The sequence below is a fragment of the Mobula hypostoma genome, chromosome 19 (genome assembly GCF_963921235.1).
Source record: "Mobula hypostoma chromosome 19, sMobHyp1.1, whole genome shotgun sequence".
Classification (NCBI taxonomy): Eukaryota; Metazoa; Chordata; class Chondrichthyes; order Myliobatiformes; family Myliobatidae; genus Mobula; species Mobula hypostoma.
In genome coordinates this window covers 46,741,405-46,764,254 of record NC_086115.1, presented here as the reverse complement: position 1 = coordinate 46,764,254, position 22,850 = coordinate 46,741,405, and the positions used below count along the sequence as shown (strand labels likewise).

General features: G+C 41.3%; 1 protein-coding gene across 7 annotated transcripts in view; it reads left to right on the top strand.

Annotated features, from left to right (window-relative positions):
* The window catches only part of ptprea (protein tyrosine phosphatase receptor type Ea), a 303,826-nt gene that overhangs the window by 205,598 nt on the left and 75,378 nt on the right, over positions 1-22,850 (top strand). For all 7 annotated transcript variants that reach the window (XM_063071813.1, XM_063071815.1, XM_063071816.1 and 4 more), the window contains one exon: positions 18,733-18,818. In XM_063071813.1, the coding sequence (XP_062927883.1) occupies positions 18,737-18,818 (82 nt within the window). In that variant the 5' untranslated portion in view covers positions 18,733-18,736. The remainder of the gene's footprint in view (positions 1-18,732; positions 18,819-22,850) is intronic.

Here is a 22,850-nt window from a genome sequence, read left to right as displayed (position 1 = left end):
CACAGGACTGTGCAAAAGTCTTAGCCATACGAACAGTATATATCTAAGACTTTTGCACAGTACTGTATGAAAAATACGAATGTTAAACTTCCTTAAATCCTTTAGTCCTAGTCATATTCTTTCCTTTCTAAAAGTATTTTCCCTCTTCACTGTTAATAGAAATAAAGGGTACTCAAACCCTTGAGCATGATAACATGCATCCAAGGTTCCATAGGAAATGGCAGAAGGAAGGGTGATGATTTTCCAAAAATTCACAATGTTTTGAAACAGTTCCAGCAGATAGAAAAATAACACACATTTGATTTAACTACTAATTCCTTCATGTTTGAAGCTTTGTTTTCATTAATTTTAATTCTAATTTCAATTTTAATATTTCAATTGCACTTAAAAAAAATAAAGTGAACAATTCTCACAAATTAAAAACACTGTTCGTAGTTTATGACATCACATCACTTAAAAATTTTAAGGGGAGTTTTTGAGCATTTTCTCTTCAGATGGCTAGGCTAATGATAAACGGAGTGTGACCTGCATCCAGTTCAATAGCATATGCCAGCTCATAACCTGTGCCCATTTACCACATGCACTCAACAGATCCGCTGTCAGCAGGAGCTAAGCATGCAAGACTACACCAGACCTTTCTGACTTTGCCTAAAATATACAACTTTGTATCAAAAATTCCAAAATATCATTGTGGTCTCTGCAAAACATGTGAATAAATTCATTAATAATGGTCCCAAGTCTAAATCACACAGGTGCCAGAGAACTCAGGTGAACAATGACAAGGGGAACATTATATAGTATTATCATTTTTAAATACTTTGCTTTGACCAAAGGCAGCTTTGGCTTCACTTGTTGAATTATCTGCCTGATGTCAACTGGGTGTCCACTACCCAATCCACCTCTGCCCTTTGCTCAGTATTCCCAGTCTGGTGCAACAACCAAAGACTCCAGATGTCTCACAAGCAGAATTGCAAATGGATCGCACCACATCAATACCATAGCATATGCATCCTGGAATTTAAATTGTGAAAAACACCGAGCCCTTATTTCAAAGCATAAATCATGCATAATCTGTGTGTTAAGTTGAGGTGATGGAATCATTTCCAATGCAAGTCCTACCTCTCAGGAAATTGCACCAGACACATTCTGTCATGTCACCACAGTACAGGTGGCATTTTTTCCTCACCTTTCACACATGTGATGATGTCAGTAACATGCATTACTGACAGAAGTTGGATCAGAAGGCCTCTGATTTCAATCCACCATTAAACAAGTAACAAATCAGCCAGTAGATAAGCATCTTCAGTTTATTAAAGGGTTCCCATGAGTATTTTGAATTGAATTGCATTGACTTTAATTCTTACATCCTTCACATACATGCAGAGTAAAAATCTTTACGTTTCATCTCCATCTAAATGTGCAATCATTGTAATTTATAATAAATAGAACAGTCAATGTAATATAGAGTATACTCAAATCTGTGTGAGTTTATCAGTCTGATGGCCTGGTGGGAGAAGCTGTCCCAGAGCCTGTGGTCCTGGCTTTTATGCAGTGATACCGCTTCCTGGATGGTAGCAGCTGAAGTAGATTGTGGTTGGGATGGCTTGGGTCCCCAATGATCCTTTGGGCCCTTTTTACACATCTGTCCTTGTAAATGTCCTGAATCATGGGAAGTCCACAACTACAGATGCGCTGGGCTGTCTGCACCACTCTCTGCAGAGTTCTGCGATTAAGGGAGGTACAGTTCCTATACCAGGCAGTGATGCAGCCAGTCAGGAAGACCTCTGTTGTACCCCTGTAGAAAGTTCTTAGGATTTCAGGGGTCATACCAAGCTTCTCAAACCGTCTGAGGTGAAAGAGGCGCTGTTGTGCCTTTTTCACCACACAGCTGGTGTGTACAGACCACGTGAGGTCATTGCAAATCTCTACAGATGTATCATGGAGAACATTCAGATAGCTGCATCACCATCCGGTATGGGGGCGGCGGGGGGAACACTGCACAGGATCAAAATAAGCTGCAGAAAGTTGTAAACTCAGTCAGCTCCATCATGGGCACTAACCTTCCCAGCATTCAAAAAGGACATGCCTCATCACCCAGGACATGCTCTCTTCTCATTGCTACCTTCAGGGAGGAGATACAGGAGCCTGAGGGGACATGTTCATCGATCCTGGAATAGCTTCTTCCAATCTGCCATTAGATTTCTGAATAGACATTGAACCCATCAACACTACCTCACAGAACATAGAACATAGGAAACTACAGCACATTACAGGTCCTTCGGCCCACAATGTTGTGCCGACCATGTAATCTACCCTAGAAGCTGCCTAGAATTACCCTACTGCATAGCCCTCTATTTTTCTAATCTCCATGTACTTATCTAAGAGTCTCTTAAAAGAGCCTATTTTATCCGCCTCCACCACCATCACTGGCAGTGCATTCCATGCACTCACCACTCTCCGTGTGAAAAACTGACCTCTGACTTCTCCTCTGTACCTGCTTCCAAGCACCTTAAAACGATGCCTCCTCATGTTAGCCATTTCAGCCCTGGGAAAAAGCCTCCGGCTATCCACACGATCAATGCCTCTCATTATTACGTTTTCTCTTTTTGCATTATTTATTTAGTTTAACTTTTTATATATATTATACTTCCTGCTACTTACAGTTTATTATCATGCATCGCATTGTACTGGTGCCACATAACAATTTCACAATACATATTAAACAGTATTAAATGTGATATTAAACATGATTCTGATTCTGATTCATCGTGCAGTCTCACCATAAATTCCACACAGTGACCTTTACCAGCACCTGTAAAGATGATCTCATCAATGTGCCTCAGTACAATGCACTCTTATTTATGAATGCAGTGACAGTGGTCTGAACATGACACTGGGCCAACTGCAGCTTAGGAGATGATTGGTCTACTCCACAGACTAGTGGCAATCCATCACCAACATTTTGCATTGCCAAATTTTCCTTTCCCCCAATTTCTCCTCCTCCCATTTGTTATTTTCCCTCTCCAGTTGCCCCGTGTCCACTTCGCCAATGCCATTTCCCTCACCTCCACTGTTGCTACACGGAGTTCACTGTAGCAGCCCTGTCCCCTTCCCAGGGGAGAATGGGACAGGAGGATTAAACAGGGAGTGCGGTTAACAATTGCTACTTTCAAATGCACAACTCAGGCCCAATTATTTGTAATTAGGAGAAAATCCATAATTATGATTTCTTAAAGCAAAGAAATCCCAATCTGATGATTTTCCTGACTGGATCTTTTCACTTTGGGGTAAATATGGTACTCCTTTGGTGCCCCTAAAATGGGTGAAATTCAACCTCTGGGCTTAAGTATTCCTTGCTTCAAACATATCGAAATTAGCTTGTAAGTATGTCCTATTAATTGTCCCCATCTTGGCTCTGCCAGTGAATAGTTAGTAATTTTAACCTAAGGCTCCAATAACTTTTTAAATGCTCTAAATATTTTGCAATTTCCATGTAATTTAGATAAAATCATTAGCAGATATCCTTTGTCATGGTTTATGGGTGGATCACAGTCTGTGGGCCAGTTATCAATCAAATTTAGTCAAGTTTAATTATCATTCAAGCTATACATAGATACAGTTGAACACAACAGCATTCCTCTGGGGTCAAGATGCAAAACATTCAAAATAAGAAGCAAATATTCAAAAATAGTGAGTAATATCATTCAGAATATTAAACAAAGAAGCATATTCACTCTAAAAAAAACATAAATAGTGCAAGACCCTGAGTGACAATGTCCGGCAATCGATGGTATAGTGTCCCGGCAATGTACAGATGCACGCAATCCAGCCTGTCACACTACCGCTCGAACACGGGAAGGCAGCACCGACAAGCGAGGGCAGGCCCCAGCTGAGCTCAACCACACTGTAGCGCTTCCGCATCACTTCCCTGGTCTGCAGCAGCAGGCAAGCCTGAGGCTTGAGGCCTAGTTCTCACAACAATTGAGACTACGCAGCTCCCTTGTCGACTAGATTCCCACTTAGACTATAGAAGCAGAGTTTCCTCTGATAACCTGTTACTCAGATGTTTCCACATCTGTTTCTAAAATTTCAAAAAAGAATTAACCCCTTATTTATTCACCAGTCCAGCTACTCCTATCAATGAGCAGCTTCACTGATGGAGTAGCCCTGCAGTACCCAATATTCTTGGAGTAGAATTGCCTTTGATTCATAATAAATATATTTTACAAAGAAAAAGCACCTTTGGTTGGCCCCCTAGAGGCTGCTGTATTAGCATGCGCTGCCATCTTATTAGAAGTTGTCTTATGCTTATTAGTATGGACAAATTCCAGGCTGGACAATAGTGTGGATTGAGGAGCTGTGAACTAATGGAGAGTGGGAGGTGAATGGCAAGTTGAGCCTAGGTAACTGAGACCCAGGTGCAGCCATGTGGAAGATTACTGGAGTGGGTCAATGAGAGAGGGCCAAGAATGCAGCGCCGTAGTGAGGAATTAAGGGAGAATATGTAGATACACAGTGAAAGCAGGAGATTCATTACAGAGAAAACTAAGCTGTCAGGGCTCCTTGTGATAGGAAAGTAGCAAGTTATCCTGTTGACATTCAGCAGTGAATCTGTGGAACATCTGAGAAACTGTGAGTCTTCTATCTCTGTCCAGCACAAAAATATAGCACAGATAAAAAAACAAGGAAAATAAAATTGGGGAAAAATTATTGACAGGAAGTTGGTCAGACAGCACCTGCATATCTTAATTTGTTTTAGGAGCTGAAATGTGTATTGTGGCCAAGACTTATATGAATGCTTTAATTTCCTCCAAAATCCTTACATTGGTAAATCTTGAAAGATAAGCAGAAAAATTGAACTATTTAAATAGAAGTGTAAATTTGTTAAGCAAATTGGCAAATTACTGAAGTGGATGTGATTCTGAGTGGTTAATTTCCTTTTTATAGTTTTAACGTCCATCAGAATAGCAGTCCTGCTGAAGGGTCTCAGCACAAAACATCGACTACTTTTTTCTATAGATGATGTTTGGCCTGCTGAGTTCCTCCAGCATTTTGTGTGTGTTGCTTAGATTTCCAGCATCTGCAGATTTTGTCTTGTTTGTGATCAGAAGAACAGTGGTGGCTTTGTTCCTTCCAAATGAAGCACCCCAGAAACTGATTTCCTCACGGCAAACTTGAGCTGATTTTCCTGAACTGCTGGCTTAAGTTATGTGTTCTTCCTCTTCACAGATATTCCAGAAAATAATGGGAAGGGCCTAACCTTTGCTAAGACATTCTTCTTAATAGGCTCAGACTTAGACTATAGAAGCAGGGTTTCCTCTGATAACCTGTTACTCAGTAGTTCCCGCATTTCTTTCTGAAACTTCAAGGAAGAATTAATCCTACATTTATTCTTCCACTGCCACTTGTTATTTTCGTAAATGGTTAAAGCTATTTTACTTTTAGGCTATCAGAACTGGATGGGCAATGTCATCCAGATGACAAAGTGGTGTGTGACCAGTGGAGGAAGTGCAATAGGAAATGCTTCTTCTGAAGTCTGGGAACTTTTCTCCTTTGTGCAAAGTTTAGCAAGATTCAATTTGCCTTTGATCACTTGTTCCAATATGTACACAGTACTCCCATTCCAAAACTGGGCTTCTCAAGTTCTGATTTTGTTACACTTAATGCATTGGGAAGTCATTTTGCGCTACTGGGAGGGAGGCAAGTTCACTTATGGTAAGCTGTGCTTCATCTCTGACCTGACATTGGATCTGAACCTAAAATGTTTTAAAATTTGCGGCATTAATGCCACAAAAAATTATAATCAGAAAGGTAAACCACATTCAGAATTACAGAGCAGAAAAACACACCCTTTGCTTTATGCTAAGATTCACCATTCTACAGTTGATCATTATGTTTTATCAGATTTAATACATAAATGAGGAAGAACAATAATTTCCATATTTATCTTTGTCAACTGACAGCATCTGCATCTCCTGCTGTCTGCATTAGTCTTACTTTTGGTTTCCAATTTAGGTTTTGTACTTGCTTTCCTCGTTAAATCTATGCCAGAGAGAAGACACAAATCCTGATATCGTCGTACATTTCTTTTAATAACCACTCTAGTTGGACTAATAGTGTTCACCTTGCCTCTTTTCTGCCTTCCTGGAATATGTCAGAGCCTGTGGCCTACATTCATTTTGGACAGACGTGGATAAGTTGTGTGCAGGGACAGGTTCCCGCCCAAGTCTTTTTTGTGGAATTGGCAATGCAACATTTCAGTAGTTCAGTCGTTCTGAACTATGTCTTCAACTCCTCTCTCTCCAAAGTGTGCCTCCACACCCTTCCTTGTTCACTTACCTACTTGCATGTTTTTCACTCGCTTGCTGTCTCCCTTCAATTCTCAACCCTCCACTCTAAATTTGATAATATTCTCTTCCCGACTCGAGATGCCAGATATCAGCCTGTCATTAATGTTGTTTGTAGGCTCTGCCTTCCAATGGAGAAAGCGGGATAGTTCATGTTCTATTAACAGTCTCTTGCTCCATCTCACTGTGAGGAGGAGTAGTGCTGAATCCTGCAAAGATTAGCATGGAGGAATCAGTGAAGTGACAGATTGAGTGGTCACATGCTGGGAAATCTGAACAGCTGCCTGCTTTTAAATTGGGACAAAGATTCCTGAAGGAAACTGGCAGACTTCATCAAAATAGCAAAGCTTTGGTGCATAAATCAGGTCATGCATTTAAAAGCACTCATGCCGTTTGCATTTTCGGGTCTGAATAAAGTGATTTAATCATTTATTAAGAATTTGATTCCTGATATTAGGACTGTTATCATTTCTTAAAGGAATGATTCAGTTTGCGAATGTATATGTCAGAAATGATGAATGAATTCAAGCTTCAAAAAACCTTGTTATCTGAATACAATCTTTAACTTATGTTGACCAGGATATTACATTAATAATGGCAAGATTGCAAAACTCACTATTACAAAGGAGAAAGTTGGACAACATCTGGAATAGCTAGCTTATGGTCTTCTCCCTCCCTTTGCCTTTTTATTCTAGTTTCTAGAAACATAGAAACATAGAAAACCTGCAGCACAATACAGGCCCTTCAGCCCACAATGCTGTGCTGTACGTGTACTTACTTTAGAAATTACCTAGGATTACCCATAGTCCACTATTTTTCGAAGCTCCATATACCTGTCCAGGAGTCTCTTAAACAACCCTATCGTATCCGCCTCCACCACCATCGCCAGCAGCCCCATTCCACGCACTCACCACTTTCTGCGTAAAAAAACTTGCCTCTGACATCTCCTCTGTACCTTCTTCCAAGAACCTTAAAACTGTACCCTCTCATGTTAGCCATTTCAGCCCTGAGGAAAAAGCTTCTGACTATCCACATGATCAATGCCTCCCATCATATTATACACCTCTATCAGGACACCTCTCATCCTCCGTCGCTCCAAGGAGAAAAGGCCAAGTTCACTCAACCTACTCTTGTAAAGCATGCTCCCCAATCCAGACAACATCCTAGTAAATCTCCTCTGCACCCTTTCTGTGGTTTCCACATCCTTCCTGTAGTGAGGCGACCAGAACTGAGCACAGCACTCCAAGTGGGATCTGACCAGGGTCCGATATAGCTGCAACGTTACCTCTCGGCTCCTAAACTCAATTCCACGATTGATGAAGACACATCCTCAAAAAATTCAATCAGGCTCGTAAGGCACAACCTGCCCTTGAGAAAGTCATGCTGACTATTCCTAATCATATTATACATCTCCAAATGTTCATAAATCCTACCTCTCAGGATCTTCCCCATCAACTTACAAACCACTGAGGTAAGATTCACTGGTCTATAATTTCCTGGGCTATCTCTACTCCCTTCTTGAATAAAAATACAACATCTGCAACCCTCCAATCCTCCGGAACCTCTCCCGTCCCCATTGATGATGCAAAGATCATCACCAGAGGCTCAGCAATCTCCTCCCTTGCCTCCCACAGTAGCCTGGAGTACATCTCATCCGGTCCCGGTGACTTATCCAACTTCATGCTTTCCAAAAGCTCCAGAACATCCTCTTTCTTAATATCTACATGCTCAAGCTTTTCAGTCTGCTGCAAGTCATCACTACAATCACCAAGACCCTTTTCAACAGTGAATACTGAAGTAAAGTATTCATTAAGTACCTCTGCTATTTCCTCTGGATCCATACACACTTTCCCACTGTCACATGTGATAGAACCTAATCTTTCACATCTTACTGTCTTGCTCTTCACATGCTTGTAGAATGCCTTGGGGTTTTCTTTAATCCTGCCCGCCAAGGCCTTCTCATGGCCCCTTCTGGCTCTCCTAATTTCCTTCTTCAGCTCCTTTGTATTAGCCATATAATCTTCTAGATCTCTAACATTACCTAGCTCTCTGAAACTTCTGTCAGCTTTTCTTTTCTTCTTGACTAGAATTATTACAACCTGTATACACCACAGTTCCTGTACCCTACCACAACTTCCCTGTCTCATTGGAACGTAACTATGCAGAACTCCACACAAATATCCCCTGAACATTTGCCACATTGGTTCCGTACTTTTCCCTGAGAACATCTGTTTCCAATTTAAGCTTGCAGTTTCCTACCTGATAGCCTCATAATTCCTTTTACTCCAATTAAACGCTTTTCTAACTTGTCTGTTCCTATCTCTCTCCAATGCTATTGTAAAGGGGATAGAATTATGATCACTATCTCCAAATTGCACTCCCACTGAGAGATCTGACAACTGACCAGGTTCATTTCACAAGACCAAATCAAGTACAGCCTCTCCTCTTGTAGGCTTATCTACATATTGTGTCAAGAAACCTTCCTGAACACACCAAACACCACCCCATCTAAACCCCCTGCTCTAGGGAAATGCCAATGGATATTTGGGAAATTAAAATCTCCCATCACGACAACTCTGTTATTATTACACCTTTCCAGGATCTGTTTCCCTATCTGCTCCTCAATATCCCTGTTACTATTGGGCAGCCTATAAAAAACACCCAGTGAAGTTATTGACCCCTTCCTGTTCCTAACCTCCACCCACAGAGACTCCGTAGACAATCCCTCCATGACGTCCACCTTTTCTGCAGCTATCTCTGATCAACAGTGCCAAGCCCTCACCTCTTTTCCCTCCTTCCCCTTTCTGAAACATCTAAAACCCGGCACTTGAAGTAACCATTCCTGTCCCTGAGCCAACTAAGTCTCTGTAATGGCCACCACATCATATCTCCAAGTACTGATCCACGCTCTAAACTCATCTGCTTTGTTCACAACACTCCTTGTGTTAAAATAGACACATCTCAAACCTTCATGCCCTCATCCTTTACGAACAAGGTGTTGCCTGACCCACCGAGGTCCCCAAACATTTTATGTGTGCTGCTCAATAAAACATTGTGCTGTTTACCCACTTTTCCCTGTTAACATTCTGTTAAATGTTAAGGCTGGTGCTTTCATAAGGAAGTTAATTCCTCCCCCTCCTCTTTTCCTCTATTTCCCACTCTGGTCTATCACGTGCCTATCACTTCCCCCTGGGTCCCCTCCTCCTTCCCTTTTTCCAATAGACCACTCTTCTCTCCTATCAGATTCCTTCTTCTCCAGCCCTTGACCTTTCCCACCCACCTGGCTTCACAGATCACCTTCCAACGAGCCTCCTTCCCCTTCTCCCCACCTTTTTATTCTGCCATCTTCCCCCTTCTCAGTCCTGAGGGAGGGTCTCAGCCCGAGACGTCGACTGTTTATTCATTTCCACAAATGCTGCCTGACCTGCTGAGTTCCTCCAGCATTTTGTGTGTATTTCTTTGGATTTCCAGCATCTGCAGATTTTCTCATGTTTTTAATCTATGAATGCCTGCATTTCAGAGGTCATGGAGCTACACAGCACAGAGAAAAGACCTACAGCTCTCCGATTCTGAACCAACCAGAATCAGAACTAGGTTTAATATCACTGGCATAAGTTGTGAAATTTGTTGTTATGCAGCAGCAATACATAATATAAAAACTGTAATTTACATAGAGTGTGTACAGTATATATATTCTTGAATCAAACAAACCATCAAACAAACTAATTATAGTAATCCTACACCAATCCCATTTTATTCTCCCCTCAATCCCATCAGCTGCTGCTAGATTCTCCCACCCTCCTCTGGAAGAGAGGCAATTAAAGCCATAAGATCATAAGATATAGGAGCAGAATTAGGCCATTTGACCCATTTAGTCTGCTCCACAGTTTCATCATGGCTGATCCATTATTCCTCTCAGCCCCAGTCTCCTGCCTTCTCCCTGTATCACTTCGTGCCCTGATCAATCAAGAATCTATCAACTTCTGCCTTAAATATACATAAAGACTTGGCCTCCACATCTGTCTGTGGCAAAGAATTCCACAGTTTTGCCACCTTGTGGCTAAAGAAATTCCTCCTTATCTCCATTCTAAAGTGTCCTAAGTGCAATTAATTAACCTGCCAACCTGATGGAAGTCTGCTTTGCTGGCTATTGCCTCTGCCTACTCTGCCAGTTTTTGCGGACCGAAATAAAAGTAGATGAAGCATTCCCTCCTTTAGTATTGCATTACTTGACCTCCTTGGTGTAGCAGCGAGCAATAAACGGTGAGGTACGGCAGGGATCAGCAGCCTTAAATGATTCGTCGCGCAGCAAGCTGACAGCGATTCATGGTACATGTGTCAAGGTACATGTGTGAGGCAGCATTCGAGGGTCACAGGTATTGACACTTGAAGGATCACAATTTCAGGATTAAGGGTCATTAACACCTGATTATTTTTTTCTCTCTGTGAGTAAATAAGGGGCATTGATGGCAGAGACTTTTTCCCGGAAATGGCTAGTACAAAGTCATAACTTTAAAGTGATTGGAGGAAGTTATATGTTGGATGCCAGAGGTAAATTTTTTACTTAGAGAGTGATGGGTGCATGGAACACCTGCCGGGGCTGTGGTGGAAGAGTTAGATTCAGCACACTTAATCAGAATCAAAATCAGGTTTAATATCACTAGCATTTGTCATGAAATTTGTTATGCAGCAGCAGTACAATGCAATATACAATAAAAAAAACTGTGAATTTTGGAATCAAATAATCTACGTAATATATTTTAAAAAGTTAAATTAACTAAGTAGTGCAAAAGAAAATGATAAGGAGTGAGGTAGTGTTCATAGGTTCACTGTCCATTCAGAAATTTGATGGCAGAGGCTCTTAGATAGGGACACGGACAAAATAAAACTGGAGGGCTGTATGGAGAGAAAGGTTAGATATATCTTAGAGTAGGTTAAAAGATTGACACAACATCATGGAGCAAAGGAACTGTATTGTACCATAATGTACTATTTACTGTAAGAACCCAGTTGAACATCTTACTGCATTAGTGAACATGGCATTTTGCACTGTTGCATCATTTGGTGGAGTATAATGCTGGGAAAGAATGCACAGGGAAAGAAGGAGACTATTTTTTCAGTAAGTGCTGACTCCCAGATGTGACTCCAAAATTGATGTACTCTGGGTTAAGCTGATTTTCAACAGCACATTTATTTTTGCCAGGCTGCTCATAAAACACTGTGTAATTTCTAGACTATGAACTTCTAAAAGATAACATTGCTGCAGTTCTAATTATTCACCAAGAGATGTCATCTGTGCACCTTCCAAAGCATGAACCATACAGTGGAACATTGATCGATGGATAAGACTAATGTTTGTGGGCTCCATATACATTAAAAGTGAAAAGAAATTGTTCATGTATTCTGTGCAGGCACATACATACTGATTTACATCTGTACTATTTGAACCAGCAATGTAGCTTGGGTCTCCTGTGACAGGGCAGGATATCACAGGAACAAGCGTATCTTTTTGTACTGAACACTGTGTAATTGAAGTGCTCAGTAGCTGCAGATTAAGGGCCCTGATACTTTTTTTCCTCTTTCAGCTGGGGAATGTTATCAATTTATAATTGATTGTGCTGTTGCGTTTCTCACAGTCTGAATCATCAAAGGCTGGCAGTATAAAGAAGGTGCAAAGCCTTAGTGAAGAAGAGTGGTTGTGTGGGCTGGAATTGGATTCCTTAACTACTGAGGAATTCCAGTTAGTTTTACTCCACTGCCAAACCTGTCAGCCTACACATACATAGAAACATAGAAAACATTGAAAACCTACAGCACAATACAGGCCCTTCGGCCCACAAAACTGTGCCGAACATGTCCCTCCCTACCTTAGAACTACATAGGCTTTACCCATAGCCCTCTATTTTTCTAAGCTCCATGTAGCCATCCAGGAGTCTCTTAAAAGACCCTATCGTTTCCGCCTCCAGCACTGCCGCTAGCAGCCCATTCCACGCACTCACCACTTCCTGCGTAAAAAAAACTTACCCCTGAAATCTCCTCTGTATCTTCTTCCAAGAACTTTAAAACTGTACCCTCTCGTGTTAGCCATTTCAGCCCTGGGGAAAAGCCTCTGACTATCTACACGATCAATGCCTCTCATTTCCAAATTCTCCAATGTTTGTTTGTTTTGGTACAGACAGAGCACAGACAATAAAGGGTAAGGAGGTATGGAAAATACATGGCAATAGTGTTGGTTGTGTGTTTTTGACTTGTCTTATGCTCATATGTGGAATATTCAGGTATGTGCAACAATCAGATTTGGCTGTGTGTGGTTGTTAATATTAGCTGCCCATAACCCCCTTGGTAATTAAATGTTGTAAAGTCTGACATCTATTGAAGCTCCAAATTGTTGAGAATATGGTTGTTATCTCCCTTTATCATATTCTCATATTCAAATTGTGAAGTACATATATTATCGAAGTTAGGTATATGTCCTTGAGATTTATCTTTGTGCAGGCAGCCACAAGATAATGGAATACAATCGAACCCATTAAAAAAAACACCACACAACCAAAACAGTCAAATATCCAGTGTGTGGAAAAAAACAATAGTGCAAACAATGAAACAGTAAACAAGCAATACACAGAACTTTAACCGCAGCATTCCTGAAAATGAGTCCACAGCCACAGAGTCAATTCAGTGCTGAGGCAAGTGAAGCAGGTCCAGGAGCCCAATGGCTGCAGGCCACAGCCATGGAGCCAGTTCAACACTGAGGCGAGTGCCCATGGTTGCAGGTCACAGCTGCAGAGTCAGTTCAGCACTGTGTTGAATAAACCTCGCTGAGTAGTTCGTTCACAGCCTCTGTTCTCACTTCCAAGGTTAGCACTTACTGGGCATTCCCACTAACTTTGACAAGACCTGGCTGGTGGTGTAGTGGTATCAGCACTGGACTTCAACGCAGATGGTCCTGAGTTCAAACCCAGCCACTTCTCATCAGAAGTATCTGCATTGAAGTATCTACTGTACAATTTACTGTGCTGTTTCATGGAATTTATACCTTGTATGTCAGGAATTCCCAACATATGGTCCAGGGATCCCTTGCTTAAAAAAGGCTGGGAACCCCTGCCACACATATATATAGCTAGAATGCCTAAGACTTTTGCACAGTACTGTAGTCCTCCCAATCAAATTTCATGATAAATGTGAATGATGATAAACCTGGTTCTGATATGGGTCTCTGTGAGTGGGAAGGGGGCAGAGAGAGGGGAATCATGGTTGGGAAAAGGGGAAGGGAGAGGGGAAGGAGCAGGAAGCCCCAAAGAGACATTCTGTAATGATCAATAAACCAATTGTTTGGAATCAAGTGACTTTGTCTGGTGTCTCAGGGCTGGGAGAGCCTGCACCCATACCATCCCCAGCACTCCTTCTCTGCCACTTGTCCCAAACCCTTCCTGCGGTGCTCCACCCTCACCATTCTCAATATACTTTTGCTCCCGCTCTCCACTCCACAGTGACAGATACGGTACCATGCAAAACTCTTAGGCACCCTAGCTATATTAATGTACCTAAGACTTTTGTATGATTGGCAGATTTCCTGAGGAGCATCAAAAAACCAGAAATCTAATAATATCATGGTCATTATTAAAGATCCAATTAGCATTTTTAAATTCCATACTTAATTAATTTAATCTACTTTGGAGCGTCTCAGCCTGGTGTGGAGCCTCCATTGCCCAGGATTGCAGGAGGCTGCAGAGGGTTATATACTCAGCCAGCTCTATCATGGGAACAGCCTCCCTACCATCTAGGACATCTTCAAGGCGTGATGCCTCATGAGGGTGGCATCCATCATTAAGACCCTCACCATCCGGGGACGTGCCCTTTTCTCGTCAATGCCATCAGAGAGGAGGTACAGGATCCTGAAAACCTACACTCAGTGATTTAGGAACTTCCTCTCTGCCGTCAAATTTCTGAATGGTCCACGAAGCCATGAACACTACCTCATTGTTCCCTTTCATGCGCTATTCATGGAGTTCTGTAGTTTATAGATTTTTATGCCTTTACACTGTATTGCTGCATACAGTATTTCTGTTTTTTGCGCATTTTTAAAAAACTATTCAATATACATACAAAGGGTGATTGATAAGTTTGTGGCCTAAGGTAGAAGGAGTTAATTTTAGAAAACCTAGCACATTTATTTTTCAACATAGTCCCCTCCTACATTTGCACACTTAGTCCAGCGGTCATGGACCAAATGGATCTTGGACCTGCAGAAAGTGTACTCATCAGGGGTGATTGATAAGTTTGTGGCCTAAGGTAGAAGGAGATGAGTTATTAACTTCAAACTTTCTGCATAATCACTCAAAGAGTTGACCTGCATGTGCACTTAACGAGAGCTGTATAACTCATCTCCTTCTACCTTAGGCCACGAACTTATCAATCACCCCTTGTAATTGATTTACTTGTTTATTTATTATGTTTTATTTTATTTAATATTATTATTATTATTTCTCTCTCTCTGCTAGATTATGTATTGCATTGAACTGCTGCTGCTAAGTTAACAAATTTCATGTCACATGCCAATAATAATAAACCTGATTTTGATTCTGAATTTCACATCATATGTCAGTGATAATAAATCCGATTCTGAAGCTGTGGCCACTCAGATTATTAGCTGAGGGCTCTAAAAGACCAGTTAATTTACGTAACTGCTGTACTATTAAACCCCATCATAAGCAACAAAGGTGGTTTGGTTTTGTTTTTGTGTGAGAGTAAATGCTGGAGATCCATCAATCTTTATTCTATTATTTAGAGGCATCTACTTAAATTCCTCACCACTCAGCATTTGCTAACAGCCAAGCCTTTTCACTCAGAAAGAATGGTCCTCGATTGTCCTGAATCCATTGATCAGAGATCACCCATTTTCTTGCTCAAGGTCAAAAAATGTTCAAGGCTGAAACTGAGCCAAGGTTGAAATTAACTTAATGCACAGGCATGTAGAGAGAGATGGAACTGGCAGAGACTTTACATGCCAGATTAAAAGGAGCTCATCGGTTGAATCAGATGCTCAGGCTTCGTGCTGGCCACTGCTGTTAGAAAACGTGAACGCCAGCATGTTGTCACTGCCTGTAGCTCATTCCAGCTGTTAGTGAAACTACTGTAGGCATTGCTGTTGAATGAGCCAGATTTCCACAATTATCCAGCATGACTGACATTCCAAAATTCATCTTGCAGAACCAAAGGAAGCTGAGCGGGTTATACAGCAGTCTTGACATGTAAGTCAGTTATCCAGCCTGGTTGTACTGATGTGTGACTAGCCATGTAAAAGGTGCAGACATATCCCTCTACGCCCTGTCCCGATGCCTCTGAAATGTTGTCACTGTTATCACCTCTACCGCCTCCTCTGGCAACTGTTCCAGGTACCAGCTGCTCTTTCTGTGAAAAATTTGCCCACAAATCCCCTTTCAACATCCTCCCTCTCACCATAAACCTGTACTTCAGATAAAGTTCAAGGTTCGAAGTAAATTTGATTATCAACGTACATGTACAGTATGTCACCATATATGTACTTGGTATTTTCTAGTGGGCATACTCAGCAAATCTATAGGATAGTATCTATAACAGGATCAATAAAAGGTTAATCTGTATAGAAGACAACAAACTGTGCAAATACAAATATAAATAAATAGCAATAAATAACAAGAATATAAGGTAATGAGATATAGAGCCCTTAAAGTGGGATCATTGGTTGTAGGAACATTTCAATGATGGAGCAAGTGATTGTAATTATCGCCTTTTGTTGAAGAGCCTGATAGTTGAAGGATAATAACTGTGCTTGGTACGAGTCAGGAGGCACCTGTACCTTCTACCTGATGAGGAGAACATGACCTAGGTGGTGGGGATCTCTGATGATGGATGCTGCTTTCCTGTGATAGCATTTCCCACCATGTGCAGCACACACTGGCCCTCTAGATTATCTATGCCCCACATAGTTTTAAGCCCCTCATGTCACCTCTCAGCCTCCTTTACTTCAGGGAAAACAGACGTAGCCTATCTAATTTCTCCTACTAGTATAAGTCCTCCACAACAGACAACATCCTTTCTAGCTTAATCACATCCTTCCTATGGTTTGGGGACCAGAACTGCACATAGAACTCCAAGACTGGCTTAACCACCACTGAGTATAAATTTAACAATGCACTCTAACCTTTTTTTTGGAAAGTGCTTTCTCTCATAAGTGGATCCATAGAAGCCATAAATTTAAGATAATTTCCAGAAGAACTTAAACATTGGAAGAGCTATAAAGCGCTGGGCTACAAGAACTGAACAGTGGAAGCAGATTCCACTGAGAACTTTCTAATGGTAACTGAGGGATTAATTTGCAAGGTTCCAGAGGACATTCAGAAATATGATTCCCAGAAAAAAAGAGTTAATGTATGAGGACATTTAATGGCTCTAGGCATGTACTAGCTGGAGTTTAGAAGAATGAGGGGAATCGCATTGGAACCTATCAAATATTTAAAAGTTCAGAAAGAGTGGGTGTGCAGAAGGTGTTTTCTAGTGGGGAAGTCTATGACCAGAATGCAGTGAACCAAGGAGACTTTATAAGGCATTGGTCAGACTGCACGTGGAGTACTGTGTACAGTTTTGGGCCATTTATCTATGAAAGAATATGTTGGCACTGGCAAGGTTCCAGAGGAAGTTCACAAGAATGATTCATGGAATGAAAGGGTTAATGTATGAGGAGTGTTTGATGGCTCTGGGTCTGTACTTACTGGAGTTTATAAGAATGAGGGGAGATCTCATTGAAACCTATCAAATATTGAAAGGCTGAGATAGAGTGGATGTTGACAGGATGTTTCCAATAGTGGGTGAGTCTAGGACCAGAGGGCACAGCCTCACACTTGAGGAAAATCCTTTTAGAACAGAAATGAGGAAAAATTTCCTTAGCCAGAGAATAGTGAATCTGTGGAATTCATAGCCACAGATGGCTCTGGAGGCCAAGTCATTGGATATATTTAAAACAGAGGTTGATAGGTTCTGATTAGTAAGGGTGTCGAAGGTTACAGGGAGAAAGCAGGAGAATGAGGTTGAGAAGATAATAAATCTGCCATGATTGAATGTGGAACAGACTTGATGGGCTGAATGACCTAATTATCCTCTAACGTCTTATGGTTAAGAAAGTGTTGAAAAGGTCTGTCAATGATTTGGAGCTATCACCATGTCTTGAATGGCCTCCTGTAATATAAGGTTCCTTGTTTACTTGAAGAAAAATTCATACATCTTTCCAAGAATGATTTCCACAGAGGGTGGGGAATGTGGCAAAAATAGAAAGGGAGTTCTTGTGTGTTCTCTGCAGATGATAAAGCCTAATTCTGTACCTTAATAAGCTTAATAACTTCAACTTCCTTTCATCACAGCAAAGAAAAATAAGCTTTAACCAGGCAGCAGTTAACAATTTCATTATATCAGGTGAGGGATTGTAAGGGTATACAGTCAGTCCTCTGTATCTGTGGGGGATTGGTTCCAGGACCCCCCGCAGATACCAGAATTCGCGGATGCTCAAGTCCCTTATATAAAATGGCGTAGTATTTGCATATAACCTACACACATCCTCCCGTATACTTTAAATCATCTCTAGATTACTTATAATACCTAATACAATGTAAATGCTACGTAAGTAGTTGTTATACTGTATTGTTCAGGGAATAATGACAAGAAAAAAAAGTCTGTACATGTTCAGTACAGACGCAACCATCATAGCTCTTCTGGGAACGCTGATGCTGCCTCAGCGAAAATAGCGTTCAGTGTTTGTCTTGCAGCAAGCCGTTATAGAGGCAGCGCGCATGCCATAGCTTTGAACTGCGTGACATTTTGCTATGATTGACAGAAAAGTATGACTTTAATTTTGAAAGGGCACGTAGGTTTAGGGCAGGTTTGCAGGATGTTTTGAGTGCTTACAAAGAACTGTATGATAAAGAAATGCGTGAACTTTCCAGTGTGCTCACAGTCTTCCCGATTCTGATAAGTGAAATCTTATTCTGATCAGCTGTGTTCTTCTTCTTCGTCTTCTTCTTGGGCCTTTAGCTCACAGTGGAGCATAGGCCATCGATGACTTTCTATCTCCATCATCCAAAGTCGATGGTCTGGTTGGAGTTCATCAATGTTTCTGTAATCCATTGCATCCACTGTACAGAGGTTTGGTCGATACAGCTTTACCAGAGCCCTGTCAGTCGGCTTTACCCATAACAAGCTCTCACAACTGGGACGGAGGGTTGGACTTTGAGAGGCTTAATCAGCTGTCGCTGGCGTAATATTTGGAACTAACAACATTATGTCTGAGTTAAATAGTGTACTTTTAAGACAAGGTCCAGTGATGTTCTACCTCTCTTTTTGCTTATACCTACAGTGCCATGATGAGTAACACATCTTCAAACTTGAGTTCATCGTTGCCAACACCCACAACCTCAACAAAATCACCTGCTAATTCTAATGGTAAGTAATATGGTTCAGATATTTGTTAGGAGTTGTACCATGAAGGGATAATTAAAATGTGTTGAATTGACAATAAACGAATTGACAATAAACTGGACTGGTCAAAGAACACTGGGGCTGTCTACAAGAAGGGTCAGAGCCATCTCTATTTCCTGAGGAGACTGAGGTCCTTTAACATCTGCCGGACGATGCTGAGGATGTTCTATGAGTCTGTGGTGGCCAGTGCGATCATGTTTGCTGTTGTGTGCCGGGGCAGCAGGCTGAGGGTAGCAGACACCAACAGAATCAACAAACTCATTCGTAAGGCCAGTGATGTTGTAGGGATGGAACTGGACTCTCTGACGGTGGTGTCTGAAAAGAGGATGCTGTCTAAGTTGCATGCCATCTTGGACAATGTGTCCCATCCATTACATAATGTACTGGGTGGGCACAGGAGTACATTCAGCCAGAGACTCATTCCTCCAAGATGCAGCACAGAGCGTCATAGGAAGTCATTCCTGCCTGTGGCCATCAAACTTTACAACTCCTCCCTTCGAGGGTCAGACACCCTGAGCCAATAGGCTGGTTCTGGACTTATTTCATAATTTACTGGCATAATTTACATATTACTATTTAACTATTTATGGTTCTATTACTATTTATTATTTATGGTGCAACTGTAACGAAAACCTATTTCCCCCTGGGATCAATAAAGTATGACTATGACTATAAGGCTTGAGGCCTGGTCATCACTACAACCAAGGCTGCATAGTTGCCATGTTGTCTGTCCCTCCACCAGACAAGGGTAACAGGCCTGCGTCAACTTACATTATCACTATCCAACAGTCTTGCGATCGCAAGTGAAACGTCCAAGACAGTTGCCCATGCTTATACACTAACTCCGAAGCTTCCGAGTAGGGATCTGCAGCCAGATTAGCTCCTCCATACCCAAACCAGCTCCTCCGATATCCCAGCAGGCTCCTCCAATGTCCCTACTGGCTCCTCCGAAATCCTGACCAGCTACTTCGACGCCTCAGCCAACCCTCTCTCCAACATCGCTGCCTGCCCCTTCGACACCTTGGCCATTTCCGCCGCTGACACCAGTCCAGTTACTCCGATCAATGATGGAGTAGGCCTGCAGTACCTGATGGAGTAGAATTGTCTTTGGATCGTTAGAAAAAAATTACAAAGAAAAAGCACCATTGGTTGGCCCTGAGCGGCCATTACGTTAGTACGCTCCGCCGTTTTACCAGAAGGCCAAGATGGTAATTGTCCTTATTCTTCAAATGTTCGGATTGTTGTTAGGTTCAATGCACTCTGAATTGTAATCCATAAACACGAGATTCTGTAGATGTTGGAAATTCAGAGTAATACACACAAAATGCTGGAGAAACTCAGTAGGTCAGGCAACATCAATGGAGAGGAATAAAGTGTCAACGATTCAGGCTGAGAACCTTCATCCACCTTACATTTTGGTCACTTGGTCAAGAAAGAAACTGATGGCTAATCTGTTCTCTTACCCCAGCATTAACAAGGAGTGTCCCATCTCCAGTCTGATGTTTGGGCATGTATAGACAATCAAAGAACAAAGAACAATCAGTGATCATCTTGCCAGTGTTGCTGTGCCTAGAGACTGTTAGTACAAATTCAAATTGCACTGAGCTTAACCACAATGTGATCTATGGAGAATAAGGACAGTTACCATCTTGATCATTGATTGCAACATCTTTGTGGCTTTATCTTTAAGACCAGGCTCTGGCCTCCCATCCACCCTTATCCCTCTTAATGTCCATTAATTTAAACCCTCATCCCTTTTAACTTAATTTAACCTAACTCCCCTATTCCCCTATTTGGCTATAATGTCTTACATCATAATGTTTTTCATTATTTCTTCTTCCTCTTCCTTTTGCCACTAGATCCTGAACTCCAAGCTCCAAAATATCGGTAACTCTCCACCTTCATGCTGTCGAGCAGTTACCCATACCACTCATCTGCTTCACTGATATCAGTAATGCCAGTCCAGGGCTTTGTAGTCTCTGCCCTTTTATCAGTCACCTATCTGTGAGGCTTTACAGTGGTGGCAGATATGTCCCTCAATTTTCTGTATGATAGGTCCTTGCTGAACCATCTTTGTGTTTGGACTTCATGACTCAATATCTAGGCTCCTTCAGAGCTCCATAATTCTACTTTTTTTAGATTTGGATTGTATCGACAGCATTCATATAAAATGACAGTGGGCTCCCTTTATCTGGTGATGTCACTAGTTCCATAAGAAGCTCTTAACATTTTTTCGTCACCTCAGTTGTTAGTGAATTTATAATTCCCATGGAGCACAATCTTTCTTATTTTCATGACAAGTGATGGGGGTTACATCTAATCTGGTCCCCTAATCTGAGGAAAGACATTCTTGCCATAGAGGGAGTATAAAGAAGGTTCACCAGATTGATTCCTGGAATGGCAGGACTTTCATATGATGAAAGACTGGATCAGCTAGGCTTATACTCTTTGGAATTTAGAAGATTGAGGGGGGATCTGATTGAAACGTATAAAATTCTAAAGGGATTGGACAGGCTAGATGTAGGAAGATTATTCCCGATGTTGGGGAAGTCCAGAATGAGGGGTCACAGTCTGAGGATAAAGGGGAAGCCTTTTAGGACCGAGATTAGGAAAAACTTCTTCACACAGAGAGTGGTGAATCTGTGGAATTCTCTGCCACAGGAAACAGTTGAGGCCAGTTCATTGGCTATATTTAAGAGGGAGTTAGATATGGCCCTTGTGGCTAAAGGGATCGGGGGTATAGAGAAAAGACAGGTACAACGTTCTGAGTTGGATGATCAGCCATGATCGTACTGAATGGCAGTGGAGGCTCGAAGGGCCGAATGGCCTACTCCTGCACCTATTTTCTATGTTTCTATGTTTCTATCTCCTCATTGGACTACAGCCAGCTGAGGAGTGTTTTCCCTGTACTTTCCAATAAATATGTTGGAAATACAGCCTGCTGGAACTGCAGATTTAAATAATCCAATAACTGCAACTCTTGATTTCAATGGATAGAGATCCGGGTTACTATTATTAATAAATTGGGATGATGAATGTTTTTAATTTTTTTTTCTTTTGAGAGGTTCAAGTGAAATATTTTAAAATATTCAATTATTTTAATATCTTCAATAACTTAATTTAACTTCTAGTCAATTTTGGATATTTCTGCATATCAGGGATGTTCATAGGTTTCGAGAGTTTTGACAGCCAGCTAAGCCAGGAATGGGGCTTGAAGAGCATTTCATTATATGTGCGAGCTAGGCTTATACCAATCACTTGTTGAGAATTACATGTGGTTGGCAGAGGATTAGAAAGTCAGTGCATGCACACATTGTAAGTGCAAACCAAATGGGATTCCCCGGGTTTTCAGTGCTGTCAAACGGAACTTCATATGCTAAACGCTGTCATTCTTTTTTGATCATGTGTTCCCACGATGAAAGTTGATAGATTTGCATTACAACCTGCAGCAATCAATGTATCTGTTTCCTTGACGTATTCTTGCATTTCAACTACCCTACTATTTTTAATGATCTTTTAAAATAAATTTGGGAATAAACTTATTATTTAAAAAGGAAACATCACTATTTCTGGTGCAAAAATTAGAAGAAGCATTTTATATCTTAGCAAATTAACTTTGCTCATTTCTAAGTTCAATGCTGGGTTAATTTACTGCTATTTCCAGAACATTACAACAAATATCATCCCCCCCCCCCACAAATAAGGCAGAATTTTGGGTAATGGTCTGTTTTTGATGGACTCTCGATCAACATCTCTCTTGGGGCTTTTGCTAATGCTTGCGTGGTGGGGAAGTGGTGCTTCAGCTGGTGCTAGTGTGTGGGGGGGGAGGAGTCTTTGGGGTTCTGAGCTACTATCATTCATTCTTTGGGGTTTCTTATTTCATGAATGTCTCTGCGAAGGTTAAGAATTTCAGGTCGTATACTGTATACATTCTTTGACATTAAATTGAAACATTTGAATCATTTTCTTTAATTTGAATTTCCCATTTGAAAAAAA